This window comes from Anolis carolinensis, unplaced genomic scaffold, assembly GCF_035594765.1.
Source record: "Anolis carolinensis isolate JA03-04 unplaced genomic scaffold, rAnoCar3.1.pri scaffold_10, whole genome shotgun sequence".
Taxonomy (NCBI): domain Eukaryota; kingdom Metazoa; phylum Chordata; class Lepidosauria; order Squamata; family Dactyloidae; genus Anolis; species Anolis carolinensis.
In genome coordinates, this window is record NW_026943821.1 from 6,751,989 (window position 1) to 6,779,236 (window position 27,248).

At 42.5% G+C, this 27,248-nt stretch overlaps 1 protein-coding gene across 2 annotated transcripts in view; it reads left to right on the forward strand.

Annotated features, from left to right (window-relative positions):
• Window positions 1-27,248, forward strand: part of rinl (Ras and Rab interactor like) — a 51,211-nt gene that overhangs the window by 6,383 nt on the left and 17,580 nt on the right. For both annotated transcript variants that reach the window (XM_062962437.1, XM_062962438.1), the window contains exons 2-8: window positions 1,439-1,620; window positions 4,721-4,845; window positions 5,019-5,160; window positions 7,818-7,929; window positions 21,067-21,139; window positions 22,496-22,584; window positions 24,045-24,392. In XM_062962437.1, coding sequence (XP_062818507.1) covers window positions 4,793-4,845; window positions 5,019-5,160; window positions 7,818-7,929; window positions 21,067-21,139; window positions 22,496-22,584; window positions 24,045-24,392 — 817 coding nt within the window. In that variant the 5' untranslated portion in view covers window positions 1,439-1,620; window positions 4,721-4,792. The remainder of the gene's footprint in view (window positions 1-1,438; window positions 1,621-4,720; window positions 4,846-5,018; window positions 5,161-7,817; window positions 7,930-21,066; window positions 21,140-22,495; window positions 22,585-24,044; window positions 24,393-27,248) is intronic.

Genomic DNA, 27,248 nt, shown 5'->3' on the forward strand with positions numbered 1-27,248 from the left:
ACTTTCCTTTAACGATGTTGAATATGTGTATTTTAGTCTCTTTTGCCAGCATCTTTCCCATTCCTCAAACCTTATAGTATGTCCGAACTCTCTTGCCCATGTGGCCATGTTTTCTTTAACATGGACCTCTTCTGTTTCCCATATCAGCAGCTGTTGATATAATATTTTAATTACTTTTTTTTCAAGATTTAAAATCTTGTCCCATACTGTTTCATTCCTTTCAAAATCCTATTTGGCTATCTATTTTAAAACCTTCGCTGATCTGCCAATAGTTTAGCCAAGTTATAGATGTGTTGTCGAAGGCTTTCATGGCCGGGATCACAGGGTTGATCAGAGCACAATCAAAGCCCTGACAGACCGTGCACAAAGAATCTGCGAACCTCACCTCCTCCAAGGTGAACTCAACCACCTAAACTGGGCTCTACAGGCCAATGGAGACTCCACCACAGACATCAGAAGAGCTGCAAGGCCAAGAACAAGCCATGAGAGTCAAGACAAAGATCCACCCAGAGGAAAGGTGTTCTTACCATACATCAAGGGAACTACTGACCGCATAGGGAAGCTGATGAAGAAGCACAACCTACAAACTATCTACAGACCCACGAAGAAAATCCAACAAATGCTACGGTCAGCGAAGGACAAGAGGGATCCTCTCTCTTCTGCAGGAGTCTACCGGATACCATGCAGCTGTGGACAAGTCTACATAGGGACCACCAAACGCAGCAGCATTGCCCAAACAAGAGTCAAAGAACATGAAAGTCACTGCAGACTAATTCAACCAGAGAAATCAGCCATAGCAGAGCATTTGATGAACCAGCCTGGACACAGAATACTATTTGAGAACACAAAAATGCTGGACCTTCTAACAACTATCATGTCAGACTACACAGAGAAGCCATTGAAATCCACAAGCATGTGGACAACTTCAACAGAAAGGAAGAAACCATGAAAATGAACAAAATCTGGCTACCAGTATTAAAAAACTCAAAAATCAGAACAGTAAATAAAAAGCAATACTCTGAAAACAGAGGATTTCCAGACATGAATCAACCAAGGGCAGTTAACGACTCTAAACAAAGGATGCCCCAGAGGCAGGAAGAAGACAGCAGATAAGCTTTTCAATGCTAATTAAAGTGATTAACTACGCAACATTCACACTGACCTCTCTCACCCTAGACTTTCCACAGATATATATTAACCTCTTTGCTTAGTTTTCTCCATACCTCACAACCTCTGAGGATGCCTGCCATAGATGTGGGCGAAACGTCAGGAGAGAATGCTTCTGGAACATGGCCACACAGCCCGAAAGACATACAACAAGTTATAGATGGTTCTATTTTTTTGACCTCCTCGTATGAATCTGATATAATGCCTTATGTTGACAATCCCTTTCTGCCCTGCATTAGATCTCTCTCTTGTTGCTTTTTTTTTTTTTCAGTGTCGAAGACCGGGACCACGTGAAGGCAATCAGCAAAGGTGCAAAAACCACATCCCTGCCTTTGTCTCCTCCATTGCTGCTTGCGGTGTGGCGTTCCTGGCTCGCCTTTCCAATCCTCTTTCCATGGTACAGACCCTTTTTTGCAGCATCTTAGGACCATCGGCATCCTTCCCGTTCGCAAGGTAAGGCCTTTTGTGTCCTTCACGTCTTCTGCTTTTGTCCTAAACTTCTGTGACCTTTGAATAAAACAGGGACCTTAAACCACACATTTAAGACAGACTTCATGAAAAGCAATATATGGATAGGCACAAGCTATGGAAGCTAAGTGGAACCTCTGAGCAATCTACTTTATACTGGGAACAAACAGGAAGGCAATTACAGTAGAGTCTCACTTATCCAACACTCGCTTATCCAACGTTCTGGATTATCCAAGCCATTTTTGTAGTCAATGTTTTCAATATATCGTGATATTTTGGTGCTATAATTTGTAAATACAGTAATTACAACACAACATTATTGCATACTGAACTGCTTTTTCTGTCAAATTTGTTGTAAAACATGATGTTTTGGTGCTTAATTTGTAAAATCATAACGTAATTTTATGTTTAATAGGCTTTTCTTTAATTACTCCTTATTATCCAAGATATTCGCTTATCCAAGCTTCTGCCGGCCTGTTTAGCTTGGATAAGTGAGACTCTACTGTACCTTAATATCAAAGGGGCTGGGGAGGATATTAAGAGTTTCATTGTTGCAAGAGCTATTCAACAGAGGAATAATAATAATAATAATAATAATAATAATAATAATAATAATAATAATACATTTATTACCCACCTCTCCGCACAGCTTGAGACAGTAGTTGTGGATTTTCCTTTGGAGGTTTGCAGACAAAATTTGGATGGACATCTTTCAGGTGTGCTTTAGTTGTGTATTCTTGCATGGCCAAGATAGGCCATTTGGTCTTTTCTGACTCTTTAAGATTCTATGATCTACACTGTTATTTGTTGGAAACAGGTTACAAGACCAAATGCATGTTTTAAATCTCATTTTGGAGTTTTATAAAAAAATTAACTGGACCATAATTCACCTAATAATAAATTTGACCTCATAATGCAGCCAAATGTAGAAACTCTGCAAGAGAACTTGCATTTTAATGCTAGAGCAGCCATGATCAACTGCATGTTTTCTTGGTAGTCAAAGCTCTCAAATATTTTAGCATCGTGTAGAAGTCATCATCGCATAATTATACAGGTGGATTATCTATATTTGTCATGAAAATCGTGCTTTTTCTTGACAGCGGACAACAATGACAAGTTGATCTTTACTTGTTGGGAAGAGGGCTTCAACCCCGGTCGCCATCTTTCCAGCCAGTTTGCGCACATGGATTGCCAGATCCCTTGTGCATGTTAGTAGCTGAATTATCTGCTGTGTCCATGAATGTTGATTTTCATAACCAGATTAATTGAGAAAGGCACCTTCCCTTTAACTGGATATTTTTGAGTGAAAAATCTCACCAAGAAAACTCTTTGCCGCCTTCTGAGGTTGACTTGCCCAAGGTTTGCTGATTTGCTGGTTTTTGCAATTGCTTTAAGTAATGATTTAGTTCCAGCTTGATGGAAGTTACAGTCCTTGAAAACTAGGCTCAGTTTCTCAAAAAGCCACGAATCCTCTCCTGTTCATTTTGGGAACTCAATGTTTATATTGCTAAGAAGCTAGTATTGGTCACTTTTGAGCCTCCTTTAGTCAAGGAAAAGTGGGTTTTTATTATTATTATTATTATTATTATTATTATTATTATTATTATTATTTTATTATGACACAGCAAACAAGATAGACATGCTGGATTTCGTTTCACAAAATCACAAGTCGAACACTTCCCAAGTGTCTAGGACTGTGTGATGTATTTTTGGATGATGCGTGCAGATCCCAGCAGGGTGGCGTTTTGCAGTTGGCAGATCGTGATTTTGTCAATGTCTATTGTTTCCAAATGCCGGCTGAGATCTTTCGGCACGGCACCCAGTGTGCCCATCACCACCGGGACCACCTGCACTGGTTTCTGCCAGAGTCTTTGCAGTTCAATCTTGAGGTCCTGATAGCGGCTGAGTTTTTCCTGTTGTTTTTCGTCAATGCGACTGTCACCTGGGATGGCAACATCAATGATCCAAACCTTGTTCTTTTCCACAACTGTGATGTCTGGTGTATTGTGTTCCAGAACTTTGTCAGTCTGGATTCGGAAGTCCCACAGTATCTTTGCATGCTCATTTTCCAATACTTTTGCAGGTTTGTGATCCCACCAGTTCTTTGCTGCTGGGAGGTGGTACTTGAGGCATAAGTTCCAATGAATCATTTGGGCCACATAGTTGTGCCTCTGTTTGTAGTCTGTCTGTGCAATTTTCTTACAGCAGCTGAGGATATGATCAATGGTTTCATCTGTTTCCTTGCACAGTCTGCATTTTGGGTCATCAGCTGATTTTTTGATCTTGGCCTTAATTGCATTTGTCCTGATGGCTTGCTCCTGGGCTGCAAGGATCAGGCCTTCCATCTCCTTCTTCAGGGTCCCATTCGTGAGCCAGAGCCAGGTCTTCTCCTTATCAGCTTTTCCTTCAGTTTTGTCAAGGAACTTTCCATGCAATGTTTTGTTGTGCCAGCTGTCAGCTCTAGTTTGTAGTGCAGTTTTCTTGTACTGGTTTTTTGTCTGCTGTGCTTTGAGGAGTTTCAGATTTTTGACTTCAATCAAAGCAGGTTCTTCACTTTGCTTGACATATTCTGCCAGGGCATGTTCTTCTTCTTTGACTGCTGAGTCCTCTGCCCCCTGATCTTCTAGGCAGATATAGAAGATATTATTATTATTATTATTATTATTATTATTATTATTATTATTATTACTATGGTGTCATCGTTATTTTCTGGATACATTAGAGAACTGGCATGGGAGTCTTACTGTATTTTTTTAACCTTGGCAATTGTATGCAGCTTGCAGACCTTATTTGCTCACTTCTAATTTACGGTAACTTTCCTAATATGGGAAGTACTTGTTATCGCAACCGGTTTCTTTCTGGTTCCGGCAAACATTTCCAGCCCTTCTCTCCCCAGGAATATTTAGCAGCAAGGCTAAAGCATTGTGGTCCATTTCGAACTGTGCTGTTGTTGATGGGAGTCACCTTTTCACCGTATTTGGGTTAAAAAGGGAGATGGGAAAATAGGACTTTTGCTGTTAGCCTCAGGCCTATGGCAATCTACAGCCTCCCTGGTCCAACTTTCTGGCTTGTTCTCCTCCTTCAGAAGCAAAAGAGAAGATCTGTGGATGAGGGGCACTTAAGGACTGACTGCTTGTCTGGGCATTTGGGATGAAAGATGTCTGAAATCATGCCGGAGGATGGCAAAAGCCCTGCAGGAAAGGAACTTCGGTAAGTAAACAGCAGCAAAGTGGGAAGAGATCTGCAAAAGCAAATTCTTGTGGGCATTTTTGCTCTTTTGACTAGTCCACGCGTGGGCAAACTTTGGCCATGCGTGGACTAGAGTGATTTCAGAAGCTGTATTTAACCTCCTTTTAACTTTCTTGGTTCTCTTCCTTCTACAGCTTGCAGCCGGCACTAGTCAACGGAAGATGCGAGAATCCGATCCCGCTTCTGGACAGACTTTCCATTACCAGGGGCATCTGGGACCTCTGCAGTGAAGACCCGGCACAGGCTGCAGAGCTGCTCTCAGTACAACTTCCTGGGGTAAATTAAAATGTCTTTAATTAATTTTATACAAATCATAATTAATCATTCTATGATGGGGAAAGGGAGAGGATTCCCTTCCTTATATCATAGCCATCTTTAGATATCTGAAGGGACATAAGGTAGAAGAAAGAGTGACCTTGTTTCCTGCTGCTAGAACATGAACCAATGGATTAACATTACAAGAAAGAAAATTCCCCCTAAACATGAGGAACAACTTCTTATGTCGGTGATAGCAACCTTCTCAAGCCTCCTCTATTTAATGTTTTGTCTGTTTTATAATAGATCAATTTATTTCCTGAAGTGTATGTCTTATTTGGTTAGCAGTTTTCTTAGCTCTATGTACTTAAAGCTGTGGGAGGGGCCGCAGACCATGTGACTGGTTCAGTGACTGTTTAGAATATTCAGTTTTAAAAGGATGACAGTTAAAAGTCAGTTGAGGCTTGAGTCTGTTGAATACAGAAGCCATTCTTAGAAGTCAGTTGAGGCTTGAGTCTGTTGAGTGCAGAAGCCAGTGTTAGAAGTTAGAAGCCAGTTGAGGTTTGAGTCTGTTTGAGTGCAGAAGCCAGTGTTAGGAGTTAGAAGTCAGTTGAGGCTTGAGTCTGTTTGAGTGCAGAAGCCAGTGTTAGGAGTTAGAAGTCAGTTGAGGCTTGAGTCTGTTTGAGTGCAGAAGCCAGTGTTAGGAGTTAGAAGTCAGTTGAGGTTTGAGTCTGTTTGAGTGCAGAAGCCAGTGTTAGGAGTTAGAAGTCAGTTGAAGCTTGAGTCTGTTTGAGTGCAGAAGCCAGTGTTAGGAGTTAGAAGTCAGTTGAGGCTTGAGTCTGTTTGAGTGCAGAAGCCAGTGTTAGGAGTTAGAAGTCAGTTGAGGTTTGAGTCTGTTTGAGTGCAGAAGCCAGTGTTAGGAGTTAGAAGTCAGTTGAAGCTTGAGTCTGTTTGAGTGCAGAAGCCAGTGTTAGAAGTTAGAAGTCAGTTGAGGCTTGAGTCTGTTGAGTGCAGAAGCCAGTGTTAGAAGTCAGAAGTCAGTTGAGGCTTGAGTCTGTTTGAGTGCAGAAACCAGTGTTAGAAGTTAGAAGTCAGTTGAGGCTTGAGTCTGTTGAGTGCAGAAGCCAGTGTTAGGAGTTAGAAGTCAGTTGAGGTTTGAGTCTGTTTGAGTGCAGAAGCCAGTGTTAGGAGTTAGAAGTCAGTTGAGGCTTGAGTCTGTTGAGTGCAGAAGCCAGTGTTAGGAGTTAGAAGTCAGTTGAGGCTTGAGTCTGTTGAGTGCAGAAGCCAGTGTTAGGAGTTAGAAGTCAGTTGAGGCTTGAGTCTGTTGAGTGCAGAAGCCAGTGTTAGGAGTTAGAAGTCAGTTGAGGCTTGAGTCTGTTGAGTGCAGAAGCCAGTGTTAGGAGTTAGAAGTCAGTTGAGGCTTGAGTCTGTTGAGTGCAGAAGCCAGTGTTAGAAGTTAGAAGTCAGTTGAGGCTTGTGTTTCCTTGGAAGTAGACTGTTATAAAAGTGAGCTATACAGAGCAATATAGTTTTAAAGCGACTGTTAAAGACCATAAGTAAAAGATACAAACTAAAACATTTTAAAGCTTAACCTGATAAGAAATAAAGACATGAAGTTAGGAGTAAAACAAAACATTATTTTAAAGAAGTCTACTTGAATCTTTGTCTGCTGAGAGCGTTGAATAGAAACAAAATATTTACATGTCCAGTGATCTTCCATTACCCAATAAACTAAAGGAAATTTGCTACCCAATGGGTTATGATCCTAACAGGTCATAATCCAATAGCCCAATATCTTTGCTTCCCTGTACTGTTGGATAGTAGTATAGAGTGACACTCCATCTTTGGAAGTCATTAGTGGTTTGAATGATCATCTGTCGGGAGTGCTTTAGTTGTGTATTCCTGGATGGCTAGATGCTTAGAGTAGATAGCCTTTGCAGAATCAGTTCTATGATTCTGTTCTTCTTTTTACCTTTGCTGGCCTAATGCCTCCCAGAAGAATTGAACTACTGGCTTGAAATGGCAATGAATGTAGTCCAATTCATCTTGGGGGCACCAAGTGAATAAACGCTTGAAGCTGCTTCATATATCAGCCATAGTAACCCCCATGTTGTCAACTGTATCTGAGTCCTATAAAGCAAAAAGGTGGTTTCCAGTTTGCCTTTGAATCATATGTTGATAGAAATGTAAAAGCTTTGGGGGAGAGACCTGTATCAACAACCCTAAAATTTGGAAAATTGGGAAGAAAAAAACCAAGAATGTTACAGTGTAAAGAAGACTAGAAATACAGTAGAGTCTCATTCATCCAAGCCTTGCTTATCCAAGCCTCTGGATTATCCAAGCCATTTTTGTAATCAATGTTTTCAATATATCGTGATCTTTTGATGCTAAATTCATAAATACAGTAATTACAACATAACATTACTGCGTATTGAAGTACTTTTTCTGTCAAATTTGTTGTATAACATGATGTTTTGGCGCTTAATTTGTAAAATCATAACCTAATTTGATGTTTAATAGGCTTTTCCTTAATCCCTCCTTATTATCCAAGATATTCGCTTATCCAAGCTTCTGCCGGCCCGTTTAGCTTGGATAAGTGAGACTCTACTGTAGACTGTAATGTTGCTTTATAACCGAAGTAAACAGTTGTCCAACCTCTTTCTTTTTTCTGTGGCCAGACATTTGTTGTGATCAGAAACAAAGCCAAAGATGCCAGAACTTTGTTCCTTCAAACCCAAGAAAGCCAGAGCGATGCTATCTGCCATTTTCCCATTAAGGAAGACAATTCAGGTGAGTTGAGGCACAAATTTAATACTTTTCCCATCAGCTTTAGTCGGTGTCCTGGCACCGCCAACTCTTGTCCTTCCCTTCCGAAACCTTGGTTTCTTTTTCAAAGCCTACCTCAATGGCCCTCCTGTCCCTTCTTGGACATTTTGCAATGCCACTTCCTTCTACTTAAAAGGGGAAGAAGAATGGAGAAATTACCAGAGCTCAGTCGTGGCAGGTTGAATGCTCCTGGAGCAGATTGTTTTTTTCAAGGGCTATTTAGGAGAACTGGGATTGCCTTTCTGCTTTATATTCTTCCAACCAGCTTGGTTTATTTTTAAACCCATCTTTTTTGGACGTCATATTATCCCTCTGTGAGCTCAGGTAAGGGATATATACTCAAATGTTGGCTTCCAAGGACTTGTGTGGTTTCTCTCTGTCGTCTTCTAACAACCCTGCAAGGTAGGCCATGCTGAGAGAGAATTCATAATCTAATAATGGTAAGGAAATGAATGGAGACATGAAATGGGGGAGCAAAAAGACCTTTCCCATCAGTAGTAAGGGTTGAACTTTGTATCTACTGAAGAGTGAATGAGCATGCACTTCCAGGGCTTCCTGATGTTTCCTGCCAAAGAAGAATAGGGCTTTTTCTGTATGTTATAGATCAGTGGTTCCCAACCTGTAGTCCGTGGACCACCAGTACTCCCCAAGAACTAAAATATGGTCCATGGCCTCACCATTACTACACCGTTGCAACAAGAGCAACTGGTCTCACGAAACCCTCTTATAGTGCCGAGGCAATGGGGATGTGGGAAGGGAAAGAGGCTGACTACTCACGAAAGGTGCAACAACAAGCCTCCTGACTGCTGCTTCTCCTCCTCCTCCCTCCCCCTGAACGGAGCCGTTCTATGTTGTTACACCTCTAGGCAGCGAGAGCACTGAAAACCAACACAGATGCCAATAACAATAATATCTTTATTAAAGCAAGTAAAGTTCGAAAAGAAAATAAGCACAAAAGTTGAGTATGCAATTGACCTTTCAGGAAAGATCAAAATTAGTCCAATAAGTGAAAGTCTTATGTACAATATTAAGGTCCAAAGTCCAGAAACCGAAACACACTCAAACTCGGCTTGAGTATTGAGTGGGGAAAAGGAGCAAGGTAGCACAGATGAGTTCTCTGGAGTAAAAATCTCAAAGCAGGAGTTTAAGGCAAGGCATGAGCTGGAGCTGAAATGCAGTCCAAACTTGGGCAAGATGGTAGACCGGTGCCCGGTCTATTCAGGAGTAAGCGCACCGTCAGACCGCTTGGATTCCAGGAGCTAGAGACAGTGATGCTTCTCAGAAAGAAGTAAAGTTGACACCACACAGGAAAGTTTCCAGCGCAAAACTTTTATGGAAGTTCATAAGCTCCCCCAAACCAGGTGCCTGACTAATTCTTCCCAAGAGAACTGAGCTTGCCATAGTCACTGCGCCAAGTGTCTGACTCCCTAATTCTTCCCAAGAAAACTAAGCTTAGCCATAGTCACCACGCTCTGCTAATCTGGCGCTTCTCCGCAAGCTTTGTCTCTGCAATCTCTCTGTTTTCAAGAAGGCCCTGCGATCAAACACTAACCCGTCAGGAGAATCTGGGAGAGCCGGCACTGTCGCAAGGGCATCCTTAATTGGCGCTGGCTCAGAAATGTCAACAGGAGGCATCTGGAAAGGAGTTGAATCTTGCTGACATGGGAAAAAACCAAAATCTTCGTTCTGGTCAGCAATGACCACAGGGTCAGGGGCCAAAGGTGCCTGAGGCATCACACATGTGGAGCCTGGAATTTTAGTTTTCAGGCCTGTTCCTGGAGTTATTTGGAGTTCTGATTCACAAAAATTGAATTGGATAAACCACATTGACTCTAGGTTATTAAATACGGTTTTTTGTGGGCAAGCAGATGGCGACTGCTGGATGGCATATGTTCTGTATCAGAAACTAGAGCTGATGTGGTTTAGCCAATGCAGTTTTCTGAACCAGCACCCCAAATAACCAAACCGAATCTATAAATGACCAAAAACTGATTCATAACCCTTTTGATACTAATGTTGGAGTGGGCCCTGCTAAAAAAAAAAGTTTGGGAACCACTGGTATAGATACTTAACTACAGGATTATATTTCTGTGTACAGTGGATGTCCACTGGGGTTTGATTCCAGGACCTTCCCTTGGATACCGAAATCAAGTCACAATAGTGAAGTAAAATTGCAACCCTTATATAAAATGGCAAAAATATGGTTTTTGGATTTATTTATTTTTTACAAGGACAGGGAATATTTTCAAGCCACACATAGTGGAAACTGTGGATGCAGAGGTCTTATTGTATTGCTAATGAGTGTGTTTTAGCATCTGTGTAATGGGGTGCTAAAGGTGTGTTCATGTGGATGTCATTCATATTAAAAAGCTTATATAATTATTTTATTTTTATACCCTGCCACCATCTCCCCAAAGAGACTCGGGGTGGCTTACATGTGGGAACAAGCCCAAAGCATACAACAATATTTGTATTCATCGCCTGTTTTTAACATTTTATTTTGTATGTTGACCTTTTATGACTGTTTTATTGATGCTGATGTGTTATTTTTGAGTAATTTGTTTTATTGTCTTGCTGTTGTTGTTATACTGTTGTGTTTGGGCATGGCCCCATGTAAGCAGCCCCGAGTCCCTTTGGGGAGATGGGGCGGGGTATAAGAATAAAGTTATTATTATTATTATTATTATTATTATTATTATTATTATTATTATTATTATTATTTACCAGCTAAAACACAGTTAAAAATATAATAGCATATAATAGAACATGTAACTGTCCAATTAAAACGATGTGAGAAATGGCAAATCCCACTCTGGACATTATTCGACAGACATACAAACCCCACTTGCCTAGTTTCCAACAGACCTCTCAACCTCTGAGGATGCCTGCCATAGATGTGGGTGAAAAGTCAGGAGAGATTGCTTCTGGAACATGGCCATACAGCCCAGAAAACTCACAGCAACTCACAATTCCTTGCTAGAGACTTATATAGTGTTGTAGTTTAGGACACTACAGCTCTTCCTGCAGGGAATTCCCATTCTCTTACCAAACTTCAAATCTCCGTGTTTTATAGAATGAGTCCAAGGGAACCAAATGGCTGCAATTGTACAATATGAATCCACTTTCAGTTTTAAAGAAAACAAGCATTTCCCTTCCTTCTTTGTTTCTTTACCAAGCCCACAGTCTTCTGTGAAAGCGCTCAACGTGCACAGAAGCCGACTTGCGCTTCCGTCCTTCCGTTTCCTCCTCTTCTCATTTATTGCTTCTCGTAAACATTCAGGCAAGAGTTTTTTTAAAACAGGAAGGAAATTATCCCCATGCACTTAGTCGAGCTTAACCACTTGGAGAATCAATGAGGCCAGTAATTGTCTTCTGGAGAGGAAGGAGAAAGGGAAATGGAAAGCCTCAGATAAGGGAGGGCTGTGAGAATCCAAGTTTCTGTTATTTCAGTCTAATTTGGAGATGGGCTCTTCTGGCTTCTAGAATAACAAGTGCTAGCTGTACATTTCAGCTTTGCTGTGACACATGTTCCCTTCTCTTACCTTTTGGCTTCTTCCTACACTCGAGTATAAGCCTAGTTTTTCAGCCCTTTTTTTAAGACTGAAAAAGCCCCCTTCGGCTTATACTCGGGTGAGGGTCCTGGTTGGCTTATATTTGGGTCAGCTTATACTCGAGAATATATAGTACATTTATTATTTTTCTCTATTATTATTGGTATTATTACATTTATTATTTTTCTCTATTACTGTTGCTACTACTGTGTTTCCCCGAAAATAAGACAGTGTCTTATATTAATTTTTTCTCCCAAAGATGCTCTAGGTCTTATTTTCAGGGGATGTCTTATTTTTCCATGAAGAAGAATTCACATTTATTGTTGAACAAAAAAAATGAACATTTATTATATACTGTACAGTAGTTGTCATAAACCAGCATAACCAGAAAAACTGTGAACCCTATCAAGAATTTCTTGTTACTACCAATATTTCCATGTACAACAATCTATGGTACTTACATTTACCAATCCTGCATGCTCTGGTATTCTGTTTGGTGGGCATGCTTCCTAACAAAAACTTTGCTAGGTCTTACTTTCGGGGGAGACTTTATATTTAGCAATTCAGCAAAACCTCTACCTGGTCTTACTTTCAGAGGATGTCTTATATTCGGGGAAACAGGGTATTACATTTATTTTATTCTGTTTTTATTTTTATTATTAATACATTTATTATTTCACTCTGATATTATTACTGCATTTTTTATTTTCCTGTTTTTATTATTATTACATGTATTATTTTACTCTTATTATTATTAAAAGGATACATAAGCACATTTACATTGAAGAAGATAATAATGCTTTAATCAGAGTTGGACAGTCTTATCTTAAATTTGAGCTTTATGTAAATATTCAAAAACATTTAACTTACTAATGCCTCAATTAATGTAATTTTATTGGTATCTATTGTTATTTCTGAAATTTACCACCCTCGGCTTATTCTGGAGTCAATGTTTTCCCAGTTTTTTTGTGGTAAAATTAGGTGCCTCGGCTGATATTTGGGTCGGCTTATACGGTAATTAACTTCAAATGCATAGCTTGAGATAGCACTGAGTGCGTCATTTTGCTACTTACAGGCCTGTCCAATTCAGACAGAGTGCTTCTGAGCATGTGCAGAGTGTGTTTTTCTCAATCCAACATTTTATCTAGCATCTAGAGTTAGGGGGAGCTACAGCCCCTCTTCTATTTATTTATTTATTATTTGCTACATTTATACCCCATTTATTATTTGCTACATTTATACATTTATACCACCGCCCTCTTGTAAGGGCGGCTTACACGTTATATGTACATACAATATATTATATTATTAGCATAGTACAATATAAGCATTATATGTCACTATATTGTACTATACTGTACCTGTCACAGACAGAACGCCACCAGATAAGATTCAACACAGTTTATTAAAGATACAGAACCAAAAATGCCCGTAAAAAACAAAGGGCTAGGCAAACACTCGCCTTCAATATGAAAAGTCACTCAAAAACGGTTCAAAAGATAAACCGGATTAAACAGGAGTTTAATCCGGGTTAAACCAAAAATGCTTACTTCAGCCTGGCACTTTAAACAAACAAAAGCTGGTAAACAAAGATTCAATAAAACATAAATACTGGCAGCAGATTCCTCTCTGCTACTCAAAAGCTGTGGTTGAGTAACTAAGTTGTTACTCCTCCGTGCAGCGGGCGAACTCCGGGTCCAAACACATCAATCAGGGTAGCAGCGGTCAGCGGGGTCCCAATCCGGTCCAAGGTCGAAAGCCAGGTACAGACGTCTTTAGTTCACCAGTTCCACCGAAAGCCACAGAAGGGATAGTCCGAGGTCGTAGTCAGTCAGTCAGTCCAGCGTCATTCCAGAGTAGGCAATTAATGTCCGTCAAAAAGACGACGGAGGTCCAAGCTATTAAGATTAAACACAAGTTGCACAGGAAAAGCCCACACAGTTCCTCCCGCCGTCTATGCCCAGTGTCCTTGGTAACTTACGTATTCAGCAAACGAATCACACCCGTCTTCAGGAAATTCCCAACAAGAGCCCAAGCGTTCGTCCAGATTACCTTGCCCAACGCAATTAGCCCTGGATTCTAAACCCCATTTTATGCCAGTTTACAACTCCTCATCGCTGTCAGCTGTTACCCTAATTCCAGGTGCCTCATCATCATCCTCCTCATCAGAGCTAAAACACCTTTGACTACGCTCCACAGCATCCCCAGCTGTGGATCCCGTTCCATCCCTCCAGCTCGTCCACGGGTCTAATCCTGAAACCCCCCAGTCGCCTCCCACACTATTATTGCCGGTGGCACCCAAATCCTCCCTCACACGAGTCCATTCCATATCATCCTCCTCTGAGCTAACCATCTCTTCCTCCATTCCCTCGGTAAAACCCTCAAAGGAGTCTTCGTCAGTTGGTTCTGCAAAAAAGTCCCGCAGCCGTTTCCTTTCTCGCTCCTCAAGAGAGTCTGACTCCCGAGGAGTCTTACGACCACGTCTCCCAGTATCGGAGCCATAAGGCTCAACCATAACAGTACCACTATATTGCAATATTATTAGTAATATTACATGTAGTATATAATATACAATTATAATAGTATATTGTTAGTATTATATCGTATTACATTATAATATTATCAATATTATATGTATATACAATATATTATATTACTGTATTCGTATAGGATAATATGAGTATTATGTGTGTTATGATTGAGCCTCGTGGCTCTGTTTCTGACAGGCGTGGGCGTAAGACTCCTCGAGAGTCGGATACTCTCGAGGAGCGAGAGAGAAAAAGACTGCGAGACATATTTGCAGCACCCTCTGACGAAGAGTCTTTCGAAGGGTTCACGGAGAGAATGGAGGAAGGGCTGGTTAGCTCAGAGGAGGATGAGATGGATTGGACTCGGGTAAGGGAGGAATTGGGGGCCACTGGCCATGATGGGGCAGAAGATGAATGGGGACCTTCAGGATTAGACCCATGGCGTAGCTGGAGGGATGGGACGGGATCCACAGCTGGAGATGCTGTTGGGCGTAGTCAGAGGTGTTCCAGCTCTGACGAGGAAAGTGATGAGGAAACGCCCGGGTTAAGGAGGGCAGCTGACAGTGATGAAGATTTGTAACTGGCATAAAATGGGGCTTGGGAGCAATTGCAAATTGCGTCGGGCAAGGTAATCTGGGCAAACGCTTGGGATTCGTGTGTGTGTGTGGGACGCTTCCCTGAAGACTTGTGTACTTTCCTGTGCTGAGACGTAAGTTGATTGGAATCCAGGGTCAGACGGCGGGAGGGATTGTGTGGGCATTTGTTTGTGCAAACCTGTGCTTACTCTTATTAGCTTGACCTTCCGTCGTCTTCCTGACGGACGCCATCTCCTGCTTTGAGAACTCGGACTGAACTGACCACGGCTTGTCTTCCCCCCTTCTTGGACTTGGAAAAACTACAAACGTCTGCTTCTGGCTTTGATCTACGGAACGGAACTGGTCTACTCTACTGCTAAAATCCCTGGCTGCGTCTGCTCGTGTTGGAGATCCTGTCTGCTGTGTGTGTGTGTGGGAGCGACGCAAGTTACTCTAAACTCAGTGTTGGCAGCAGAGAGGAATCTGCTGCCAATTAGTTGCATTCCTTGTATCTTTTGTTCCTTGCCTTTCGTTTTGTTTATACCCAGGCTGAAGAAAGCAGTTTGTTTTTACCCGGATTAAACTCCGGTTTAATCCGGTTTATCTTTTGAACATTTACTTTTGCCCCTTTTTGCTCCTAAAGGCAAAAATTGCCTGGCCCTTGTGTTTTACGGGCATTTTTGAGTTCTGTAATCTAATAAACTCTGTTACTTTGAATCTTGTGGCGTTCTGTCCTTGACAGATTGCCCGACGCCCATAAAAGGTTTATTGCAGCAATAAACCCGTCAGGAAGACGATGGATGAGTTAAGGGTCAAATTAGACCAATTGCAAACGGCCTTTACCGTTAGCCAAACCGCTCATGCCGTGAAAGGACATGTTTTGACTCCTGAACGCTTTGACGGAACCAGGTGCAAGTTGCCAACCTTTTTGGCACAAGTGGAGCTTTATTTTTCTCAGCTCAGTGCTCACGCGTATCCTACAGACACTAGCAAAGTGGCCTTTATTTTGAGTTTGTTGACCGGTCCCGCAGGACAATGGGCCACTAATTTAATTTTGGGAAATGACCCAGTCAAGGACAATTTGAATAATTTCAAAAAGTTGTTAACTGATACTTTTGGGGATCCTCTCCGCACGGAGAACGCTGGGTGGGCTCTGTATCGGTTGAAACAGGGAAAGGGGACTGTTTTGGATTACTTAAATAAGTTTAACCTGTATCGCCACCAGCTGGATTGGGGGGAAAATGCATTCATGCTTTTATTTACTGCCGGGTTAAGTGATATGCTCCAGGATGAATTAGCACGCTTGGAGCCGGCTGAAAGCTGGGACGCCTTAGTAGCTAAGGTGCTGCGTTTAGACGCAAGGTTCGAGGCTCGTAAACATTCAAAAGCAATGTGTGCGCCACCCATGCATGTAACCAGGGCACCTGTGGTGATGGGGGAAGAGCCCATGGAGCTTGGGGTCTTTAAAAAGCTGTCTACAGAGGAAAAGAGCCGTAGGAGGCAGCTGGGCTTGTGTTTGTACTGTGGGAATGCTGGGCATTTTGCCAAAAGTTGTAACGTGAAACCTTCCCAGCTTTCGGGAAAAGGCCAGCCCTAGTGCGACGTGAGTCCAACGCACTAGGGCTCCTCAAGCAGTCAACTGAGGGGAGGAAGCATGTTTTCGTACCCATTACATTATCTGTTGGGGGAAGGGAACTTGTTTCCACTTTGGCACTGCTGGACTCAGGAGCCACGGTCTCTTATGTAGATATTGAGTTTGCTAAGAAGCATGGCATTCCTAAGGTGCGCAAGGCATGCGACGTGTGGGTGGAAGGAGCAGATGGGAGACTGCTGGAGACTGGGGTGGTTAACCAGGAAACCTCGGCAGTAACGTGGGAGGTGCAGGGAGTAACGGGAACGTTTGTGTGGGATATTACGAGCTTGCCTAGATATGATGTGATCCTGGGGATGGATTGGCTAGCTGTAGTAAACCCACAAGTAGATTGGGCAACACGTAAAGTGATTTTAAAGAGGCAGGATTGTTGCACTCTAAATGTTACTCATTCTGATATGGAGGGAGTGCCAGCTGAGTATGGGGAGTTCTCTGATGTATTTTGTAAAAAAGAAGCGGACAAATTACCACCGCACAGGCCATATGATTGCGCCATCAAGTTGGCAGAAGGTGCGAAACTGCCAGCAGGGAGGCTGTATGCCTTGACTGTACCGGAAAGGCAAGCTTTGCGGGAGTTTCTAGATGAAAATTTAGCCAAGGGGTTTATTCGCCCATCTAGTTCTCCAACTGCGGCACCAGTATTCTTTGTAGCCAAAAAGACTGGGGAACTTAGGCTGGTCTGCGACTATCGGATCCTAAACAAATACACCATTCGGGATAGGTACCCGCTCCCTTTAATCTCGGAACTGTTATCAAGGGTGCAAGGGGCTAAGGTCTTTACCAAGCTTGACCTGCGGGGGGCCTATAACTTAATCCGTATACGGGAAGGGGATGAATGGAAGACGGCATTTAACACGTGTTTCGGATGCCACGAGTTCCGAGTCATGCCTTTTGGGCTTTGTAATGCTCCTGCGGTCTTCCAGAGGTTCATGAACGATGTGTTCAGGGACCTAATTGACCAATTTTTAGTGATTTATTTGGATGATATCTTGATTTTTTCTAAGGACGAGAAAGAACATCGTCAACATGTTAAGCAGGTTCTGCACCGACTGCGGGCTAATGGGCTTTTCGCCAAGGCTTCCAAGTGCGTCTTTCATGTGCCTGAAGTGGAGTTCCTAGGTCATGTAGTGTCAGGTAGGGAACTTAAAATGGACCCACATAAGGTTGACGCCGTCAACTCATGGCAGGAGCTGAAGACTAAGAAGGATGTACAAAGGTTCTTAGGTTTCGCTAATTACTACCGGGAGTTTATTCCGAATTTTGCAAAGCTCACGGTACCTTTGACGCAGCTTCTGCGCAAGAAACAGCCATTTGTGTGGGGGCGGGAAGCTCACGAGGCATTTCTACAACTTAAGTCTAGTTTTCAATCGGACAACATACTAACCCATCCTGATGTTGACAAACCGTTCGTGGTAGAAGCGGACGCTTCTAGCTACGCGTTGGGGGCTGTATTGTCTCAGAAGGATTCCTCAGGGACCTTGCGTCCCTGTGGATTTTACTCGCGGCAACTAACACCCTTCGAGCAGAACTATACCATATGGGAGAAGGAGTTGTTGGCGATTAAGGTGGCGTTTGAGGTGTGGCGGCACTGGCTTGAAGGGGCACGGCACCAGATCGTGGTCAGGTCTGATCATAAGAACTTAGAGCACTTGCAAACAGCAAAGAAGTTAAACCAGCGTCAAATCCGCTGGGCTTTGTTTTTCTCCAGGTTTAACTTCAAGGTGCAGTTCGTGGAGGGGAAGGCAAACTTGCGGGCCGATGCTTTATCCCGCAAGCCAGAATTTAAGACCAATGAGCAGGTAGTATGTCAGACCATCTTGCCTACTGCCTCGCTGTGTGTTGTAGATAATGAGCTCGGGTTACATGACCAGATCCTTGAGGCTCAGAAAGATGATGTGTGGACTCAGGAGCAACTGATGTTGCTCTCAGCAGGTAACCGTACCATACTGCCGCATCTCCAAGATCAAGACGGGGTATTGGTGCGTAGGGGGCAGGTTTACGTACCAGTGGGGGCCCTCAGGTTGGAGGTGATTAGAGCCCACCATGACGAACCCATGGCTGGGCACTTTGGCAGGTTCAAGACCGTACAGCTTATCACCAGGAGCTACTGGTGGCCAAAGATGCGGCAAGACATTCTGCGCTTTTGTGACAGCTGCGCCGTTTGCCAGCAAAGTAAGACGCCTGTTGGGCGCCCTAGAGGGTTGTTGTCGTCTTTACCTGTTCCGGAGAGGCCATGGCAAATCATTTCCATGGATTTCATTTCAGATTTGCCTAAGTCTGGGGGTTATACTTGTATTTGGGTGGTGGTGGATTTATTTAGTAAACTGGCTCATTTTATTCCTTGTTCAACCATTCCGGCGGCCCCTACGTTGGCCTTACTATTTACAAAGCACATCTATCGCTTGCACGGAGCACCCGAGGTGATTATTTCCGATAGGGCTCCGCAATTTGTGTCACGCTTTTGGAAACACTTCCATGAGTGCTTGGGGACTAAGTTAAACGTGTCGTCCGCCTTCCATCCGCAAACGGATGGACAGTCGGAACGGGTTAATGGGCTCTTAGAGCAGTATTTGCGTTGTTTTTGTTTAGATCAACCCACGGCTTGGGTGAAGTGGTTACCGGTGGCGGAATTTGCTTACAACAATGCGGTGCACACGTCTAGTCAGCATACGCCGTTTGAGCTTACTTATGGCTTTCACCCACGGGGAGGTGTGGCGCCGTCGACCAATGTGGTCTCTTCGGACCCTGTGTACCGTTCTACGGAAATGGCTGCATTGCATGATGTTGCCCGTCGCTTACTGTTGGAAGCTAAGGCAACGCAGAAGACTCAGGCTGACCGCCACAGGCAGGCAGGGGAGGAGTTGGAAGAAGGGGATTTGGTGTGGTTATCTTCCAAACATATTAAACAGGCTGGGGGAAAGTTTGCGCCTCGGTATTTGGGTCCCTTTCCTATCGTTAAAAAGATTTCTTCTGTTGCGTTTCGTTTGCGTTTACCGTCTAGTTTAAAGGTCCATCCAGTCTTTCATCGTTCGCTGTTGAAACTTGATACCTCTAGTCGTCGTGGTGCTATAGCGGAGGGTATCACTGCCACTTCTCCGCCATCGGGGGAGGAGGCCTTTGTGAGAGGGGATAGTGTTATGATTGAGCCTCGTGGCTCTGTTTCTGACAGGCGTGGGCGTAAGACTCCTCGAGAGTCGGATACTCTCGAGGAGCGAGAGAGAAAAAGACTGCGAGACATATTTGCAGCACCCTCTGACGAAGAGTCTTTCGAAGGGTTCACGGAGAGAATGGAGGAAGGGCTGGTTAGCTCAGAGGAGGATGAGATGGATTGGACTCGGGTAAGGGAGGAATTGGGGGCCACTGGCCATGATGGGGCAGAAGATGAATGGGGACCTTCAGGATTAGACCCATGGCGTAGCTGGAGGGATGGGACGGGATCCACAGCTGGAGATGCTGTTGGGCGTAGTCAGAGGTGTTCCAGCTCTGACGAGGAAAGTGATGAGGAAACGCCCGGGTTAAGGAGGGCAGCTGACAGTGATGAAGATTTGTAACTGGCATAAAATGGGGCTTGGGAGCAATTGCAAATTGCGTCGGGCAAGGTAATCTGGGCAAACGCTTGGGATTCGTGTGTGTGTGTGGGACGCTTCCCTGAAGACTTGTGTACTTTCCTGTGCTGAGACGTAAGTTGATTGGAATCCAGGGTCAGACGGCGGGAGGGATTGTGTGGGCATTTGTTTGTGCAAACCTGTGCTTACTCTTATTAGCTTGACCTTCCGTCGTCTTCCTGACGGACGCCATCTCCTGCTTTGAGAACTCGGACTGAACTGACCACGGCTTGTCTTCCCCCCTTCTTGGACTTGGAAAAACTACAAACGTCTGCTTCTGGCTTTGATCTACGGAACGGAACTGGTCTACTCTACTGCTAAAATCCCTGGCTGCGTCTGCTCGTGTTGGAGATCCTGTCTGCTGTGTGTGTGTGTGGGAGCGACGCAAGTTACTCTAAACTCAGTGTTGGCAGCAGAGAGGAATCTGCTGCCAATTAGTTGCATTCCTTGTATCTTTTGTTCCTTGCCTTTCGTTTTGTTTATACCCAGGCTGAAGAAAGCAGTTTGTTTTTACCCGGATTAAACTCCGGTTTAATCCGGTTTATCTTTTGAACATTTACTTTTGCCCCTTTTTGCTCCTAAAGGCAAAAATTGCCTGGCCCTTGTGTTTTACGGGCATTTTTGAGTTCTGTAATCTAATAAACTCTGTTACTTTGAATCTTGTGGCGTTCTGTCCTTGACAATGTATTATCATATTGTTATACTTTTGATAACAACCACTGTGAATTCTGGTGGGGTTTTTTTTTTATAATGCACAGTATCTGCTCACTATATAACCCCAAATCAGTGACATCACTAGAGTTGGGGGTCACTTAGTGCAATGATCCATGGCATTACCTTGATGGACCTCCTCTCAAACCAGACCAAGACCACAATCTTGTAGCTTAAAGTACTAGACAATGTGACAAAATTGGCAGCTATGAAGCAGCAGTGTGTACTTGTAGCACATGCAAACAAAGTCACATCATTGCAATTGGGTAATAATGACGGCACTTGTGCATTAGAAGGTTCCAAAGGTAAATCATTATAAGGTTTTGGCCTCATTGAAAAAGGAGTCATTTTGGTCTCATTCTTTCTAATGGGGTCACCTGTTGTGATCTGCACTCACTGCACTCTTCTCGTCTTCAAATAACTTCTTCAGGGAAACTGGAAACCTGTTCTCTGTCCTGATTGTTGTTTTTCTCCTCGCAGCTTTTCATCTCGAAGGTTCCCTCCTGCGTTTCAGAAATGTATTGGAACTGGTCAGCTTTCATATCGTGAGCAGGTGAGTGTCTGTCAATATAGAAGCACCCAAGGGATATTGATCCAGACTTCCTCTTCCTCCATTCGAATCCAGTGGGTAGATTCATATTGTTTGTCTATTCCAGGGGTCCCCAAACTTTTTAAGCAGAGGGCCGGTCCACAATCCTTCAGACTGTTGAGGGGCCGAATTATCATTTGAAAAAAAAAATACAAACAAATTCCTATGCATACTTCATATGTCTTATTTGTAGTGCAACAACAACAACAACGACAGAGCAATCTATATATATAAAAGAGTGATGGAATCCTGACAACCGACAAAACAACAAAACTAAACACCCCACAACCTCAAAAACTGACAGCACAACCCCTCATCCACGCCTCTAGGTTGATACAACAAAAAGAAAAGAAAAATAAAGTCCTAATTAGAGGGAGAGGAATAATTGTTTTTATCCAATTGCTGCCAGTTAGAAGGCTAAGCTCTGCCCACTTGGTCTCCTAGCAACCCACTCAGCCCAGGGGACAGGCAAAGTTAGGCCTCACTTAGGCCTCTTCCACTCTGCCTATAAAATACAGACACCATCAGACAACGCCACAGCAACGCGTGGCAGGGCACAGCTAGTACAATATTTTAAAATGAAAACAATTTTAACCAACATAAACCTATTAGAATTTCAATGGAAAGTGTGGGTCTGCTACTGGCCAATGAGATAGTCAAGTTAATTAGGATTGTTGTTGTTGTTGTGTGCCTTCAAGTCATGTCAGACTTTAGCCGAGCCTAAGTCTAAAATTAATTATTTATTTACTGCATTTATTTACTACATTTATATCCCACCCTTCTCACCCTGAAGGGGACTCAAAGCAGCTGTATGTACATACAATATATTATATTATTAGCATAACACAATATTAGCATTATATATTACTATATTGAACTATACCACTATACTATTATATAATATGTAATATATACATATAATTATTATTATTATATGGTATTACTATTAGTATTATATTGTATAACATAAGATTATTATCAATATTATATGTATATAAAATATATTATATTATTAAAACTGAGGGCGGGTGCCAGGTAAATGACCTTGGAGGGCTGCATCTGGTCCCCGGGCCTTAGTTTGAGGACCCCTGGTCTATTCTTCTGAGACCACAAAGGCCATCCAGTCCAACCCCTGACATGCATGAAAAGCACAATCAAAGCACCCCTGACAGATAGCCATCCAATCTCTGTTTAAAAACCTCCAAAGAAGAAGCCTTCTGGAAGGCAATTGGCTGAAGAAACCTGGAGAAGCCGAGGTCCCTCTTTGTTGCTATCTCAGTTGCTCTCTTGGATAATGTATTTGGTATTTGCCTTTTCTAGGGATATCTTGCCCTGCCGGCTGAGGCTCCCAGATGCCTTCCAACTTCCATGCAAATCTCAACTGTATGCAGTTGCTGCACTGGGCATGAGTGAGTGCAATTTAATGTTTATGTACTTTCAATTACTTTCCAGCCTATAGTTTCCCTAAGTACAGAGATTTTCAGAAGAAATTTGCCATTGTCATCCTCTGAGGCTGAGAGAGTATGACAAGGTTTCCCAATAGGTGCAAGGCGCCTTCAACCACGTAACTTAACAAGGAACAAAGGAGAGAGCACGTGTCTGCATGACTTTGGAGACACGTCAGTGGAACAGAGAAGGACCAAGCACAGAGTTCTAGATGCCACTAGATTGCAACTCCATCAGCCCCAGAAAGCACAGCCAACGATTAGGAATGTTGAGAGTTAGCTCCAGCTTCTGCCAACCTAGCAGTTTGAAAACATGCCAATGTGAGTAGATCAATAGGTACTGCTCCGGTGGGAAGGTAACGGCACTCCGTGCATTCATGACCTTGGAGGTGTCTACGGACAACGCCGGCTCTTCAGCTTAGAAATGGAGATGAGCACCAATCCCCAGAGTCGGACATGACTGGACTTAACGTTTAACTTAACTAAACCTTTACCTTTACCTTTATGCTCCGTATAGCTAGCCCCAGTTAGTAACCTGGCTACTGCTCTTTGCACCAATTGCAGTTTCTGAGCCGTCTTCAAAGGCAACCTCACGTAGAGTATAGTAATCAATTCTAGATGTAACTAGACATCTGGATCACCATGGCAGGGTATAAATGATGATAATGATAATAAGGTCTTGTCCATCATTCTGTCAAATAACCTGACAACAACAAATAGTCCATTTGCTTTCAGGTATTTTGTTACTCTTTCATTTATGGTAAGCTTTAAAGACTTTAACTTGTTGCAGCAGGGTTATTTGGAGCATTCACAACCAAAAATGGTATCTTTGGGCAACGATTAAATGGGGTTCTGTATCGTGTCGGTTTTTTGTCTCTGTTTGAAAGATCTTTCAGCTATTTTTGTGGGATTTTTTTTTTCGTGTCAGGAGCAACCGGAGTTGCTTCTGGAGTGAGAGAATTGGCTGTCTGGAAGGACGTTGCCCAGGGGACACCCAGATGTTTTTGATATTTTACCATCCTTGTGGGAGGCTTCTCTCATGTCCCCGCATGGAGCTGGAGCTGATAGAGGGAGTTCATCCCGGGTGGGATTCGAACCTGGCAGCTTTCATGTCAGCAACCCAACCTTCAAGTCACGAGGGTTTTATCCCCTAGGCCATCGGAGGTCACAAGAAGAAGCCCAAAGCATTTTTCTATAGCAGATTCTGCATGAAAATGTTGAGGTAGAGACCCTATGGGCGAATTAGTAGTTTGGACCCAAATAATGTTTATGAGGGTATTTTTGAGGTTCACTGAGTAAGGATTTGCATTCTGGTCTCTTGGCATCCTAGTCTAACACTTTTGCTAAAAGCCTCTCAAGAACACAGCAGATAAAAAAGGCAGGCCATCTCGGCATTCCTCATTCTCTCTTTGTTTTCTTTTCAGAATTCTGGACAATGCCCCTTAAATCCGGCAACAGGCTGCCATCGGCCAAAGAAGAAGAGGATCCCACTTGTCCCAACGGAGAACCTCTTGAGGCCAGCCGGCCATCCTGCTCCATCCGAGTGACATCCGAGAACAAGGCGCTCTGCATCATCAACCCGCTTTTCCTCTCGGTGCACAGCGATGTGAGTTGGCTTGACCTCGCACCCGCACCCTGCCGCTTGGCCAGCAGAAGGGAGCCTCTCCAGGAGTCTAATGGCTGTGCCAAAGCGGCATCCAGGGAGCCGGGAGTCCGGCAGCGGAGTCAGAATCGCCCCAGATCTCTTGAGGGAGAAGAGAAGGCACTGAAAGGTAAGGAAGAGTTATGAGACTCCCAGAAATCCGCGGTTCTTTTCTCAAAGTATAAGGCCAAGTTTTTCATGTGAGTAAATGTCCTGTTCTTTATTACATATGAGTAGACTCCAGTTCTCATATAACTTGACTCAAACCTGCAACCGGTTTCGACTCATAGGAGTCTTCGTCAGGCGGTTGGGTCTACAAATAATACATATCATAAATATATACATGCAATTAAATAATTTGTACAGAAAGTTTACGAAAAGTTTACAAAAGATTATATTCAGGCACTTTACTTACTTCAATAATCAACAAAGGTTCAACTTTTGAGGTGAGAAATTCACCATCAGTTTTCTGAATAGGTGGATCCTAAGGGGACATAGATAGTGGCTAAAGGTAGTACAGTAGAGTCTCACTTATCCAACACTCGCTTATCCAACGTTCTGGATTATCCAACGCATTTTAGTAGTCAATGTTTTCAATACATCGTGATATTTTGGTGCTAAATTCGTAAATACAGTAATTACAACATAACATTACTGTGTATTAAACTACTTTTTCTGTCAAATTTGTTGTATAACATGATGTTTCAGTGCTTAATTTGTAAAATCATAACCTAATTTGATGTTTAATAGGCTTTTCCCTAATCTCTCCTTATTATCCAACATATTCACTTATCCAACGTTCTGCCGGCCCGTTTACGTTGGATAAGTGAGACTCTACTGTATTACATTATGACATGAATAATAGAACATATATAGAAGAATATAAAATCTGTGAACCCAAAGAAGGCTGTGATACTCACAGTCTGTCTTTATTAATATAATTAATTAATTTTAAAATAGTGGTAAAATTTGACAATTCCTGTTACTTCTCACTGCTGCTCTTTTTTTAAAACCCATAAAGGAAAGGAGAAGTGGAAGAACTGGCCCACAGATTTGGGCTGTGGCTTTTTTTTTTTTTAAAAAAAATTGATATTTGAATCTGCGGATGCAGGATCTGTGGTTATGGAGAGTTGAGCATATCCTCAAACCATTTCGTACCCTCCAAATCCTCCATTTTCCTTTGTAGTCACTTCCCCTTGTGATTTTGGAAAGGGCTGCAGCAGAAAATTGAGATATTTATACTTGCTGAAGTGGTGCAATCTGACTGTAAGAGCTGTTAAATAGTGGAACTCACTGCCTCGGAGTGTAGTGGAGGCTCCTCCTTTGGAGGCTTTTAAACAGAGGCTGGATGGCCATCTGTCAGAGGTGCTTTGATTGTGCTTTTCTTGCATGGCAGAAGGGGGTTGGATTGGATGGCCTCTGGGGTCTTCTCCCAACTCTGTGATTCTATGGGATGGGTCTAGATCAGGTATGGGCAAACTTTGGCCCTCCATGTGTTTTGGACTCCAACTCTTTTGGAAAAAATGCAATCATAACCTTATTAAAAAGGAAACAATGATGTCTTATCTGTTTAGCAAATGTGAATCTCCATGAACACGTGGAGACCACCTTTTGAAAAACCACTAGTTAGAAGTCAACCCTTTGAACAAGTGATATTCATAAGTATTCATGTAATGGCACACAGGTAACTCAGCTGTTAAACTGAAGAACCATGTCTTTGAACTGCCAAGGACGAAGACATGCCACTACAAAAATATATTTGGTTAGCAAGGATGGTTGTTTCTTTGAAGTTGAAATTGCAGTTGCAGTTGCCCAAAAGATATACAGTATATACACTAAGATATACCTTGAAACCTCTTAGTTTAAAATATGCACTGAGAGATTAAAAAATGAAGTCTTCTTTGAAAAATAACATACAGTAGAGTCTCACTTATCCAACATTCGCTTATCCAACATTCTGGATTATCCAACACATTTTTGTAGTCAATGTTTTCAATACATCGTGATGCTTTGGTGCTAAATTCATAAATACAGTAATTACTACGTAGCATTACTGCATATTGAACTACTTTTTCTGTCAAATTTGTTGTATAACATGATGTTTTGGTGCTTAATTTGTAAAATCATAACCTAATTTGATGTTTAATAGGCTTCTCCTTAATCTCTCCTTATTGTCCAACATATTTGCTTATCCAATGTTCTGCCGGCCTGTTTATGTTGGATAAGTGAGACTCTACTGTATCTTGTTTACTCACAAACATCTTGTATTAATTCATCATACAGTCACATTTCTTATTAAAGTTCAGTTACAGATAGAATGTAGTTCTTTGTGTTGAGTACACAGGGTATCATTCTTAATCAATAATCCATAGTCAAAAGTATAATTGTACTCACTGAAGTCCAAAATCATACTGTATCCATTGAAGTCTCTAAAACGTACATGCATCCACCTCCACTGAGGTCTAAAGCAGACTGATAGCATTGAAGTCCATAAACAACTTGTTCCGTTGAAGTCCAAACACATACTGATAACAAAATGGAGTCTTGAGTCTGAACATGCTGAGCACAGTCACATGTCTATAGTTCCTCCCACACCAAAGAGGTACAGTCAAACTGGCAAATCACCTTATACATACAATACAGGTTAGCAAGTTCCCTTTTCCCCCTAAAATAAGACATCCCCAGAAAATAAGACCTAGTAGAGGTTTTGCTGAATTGCTAAATATAAGGCCTCCCCTGAAAGTAAGACCAAGCAAAGTTTTTGTTTGGAAGCATGCCCAATGAACAGAAAACCAGAGCATGCAGGATCAGTAAATGTACATACCATAGAGTGTTGTACATGGAAATATTGGTAGTAACAAGAAATTCTTGATAGGATTCACAGTTTGTCTGGTTATGCTGGTTTGTGGTGACAACTACTGTACAGTATATAATAAATGTTCATTTTTTTGTTCAACAATAAATGTGAATTCTTCTTCATGGAAAA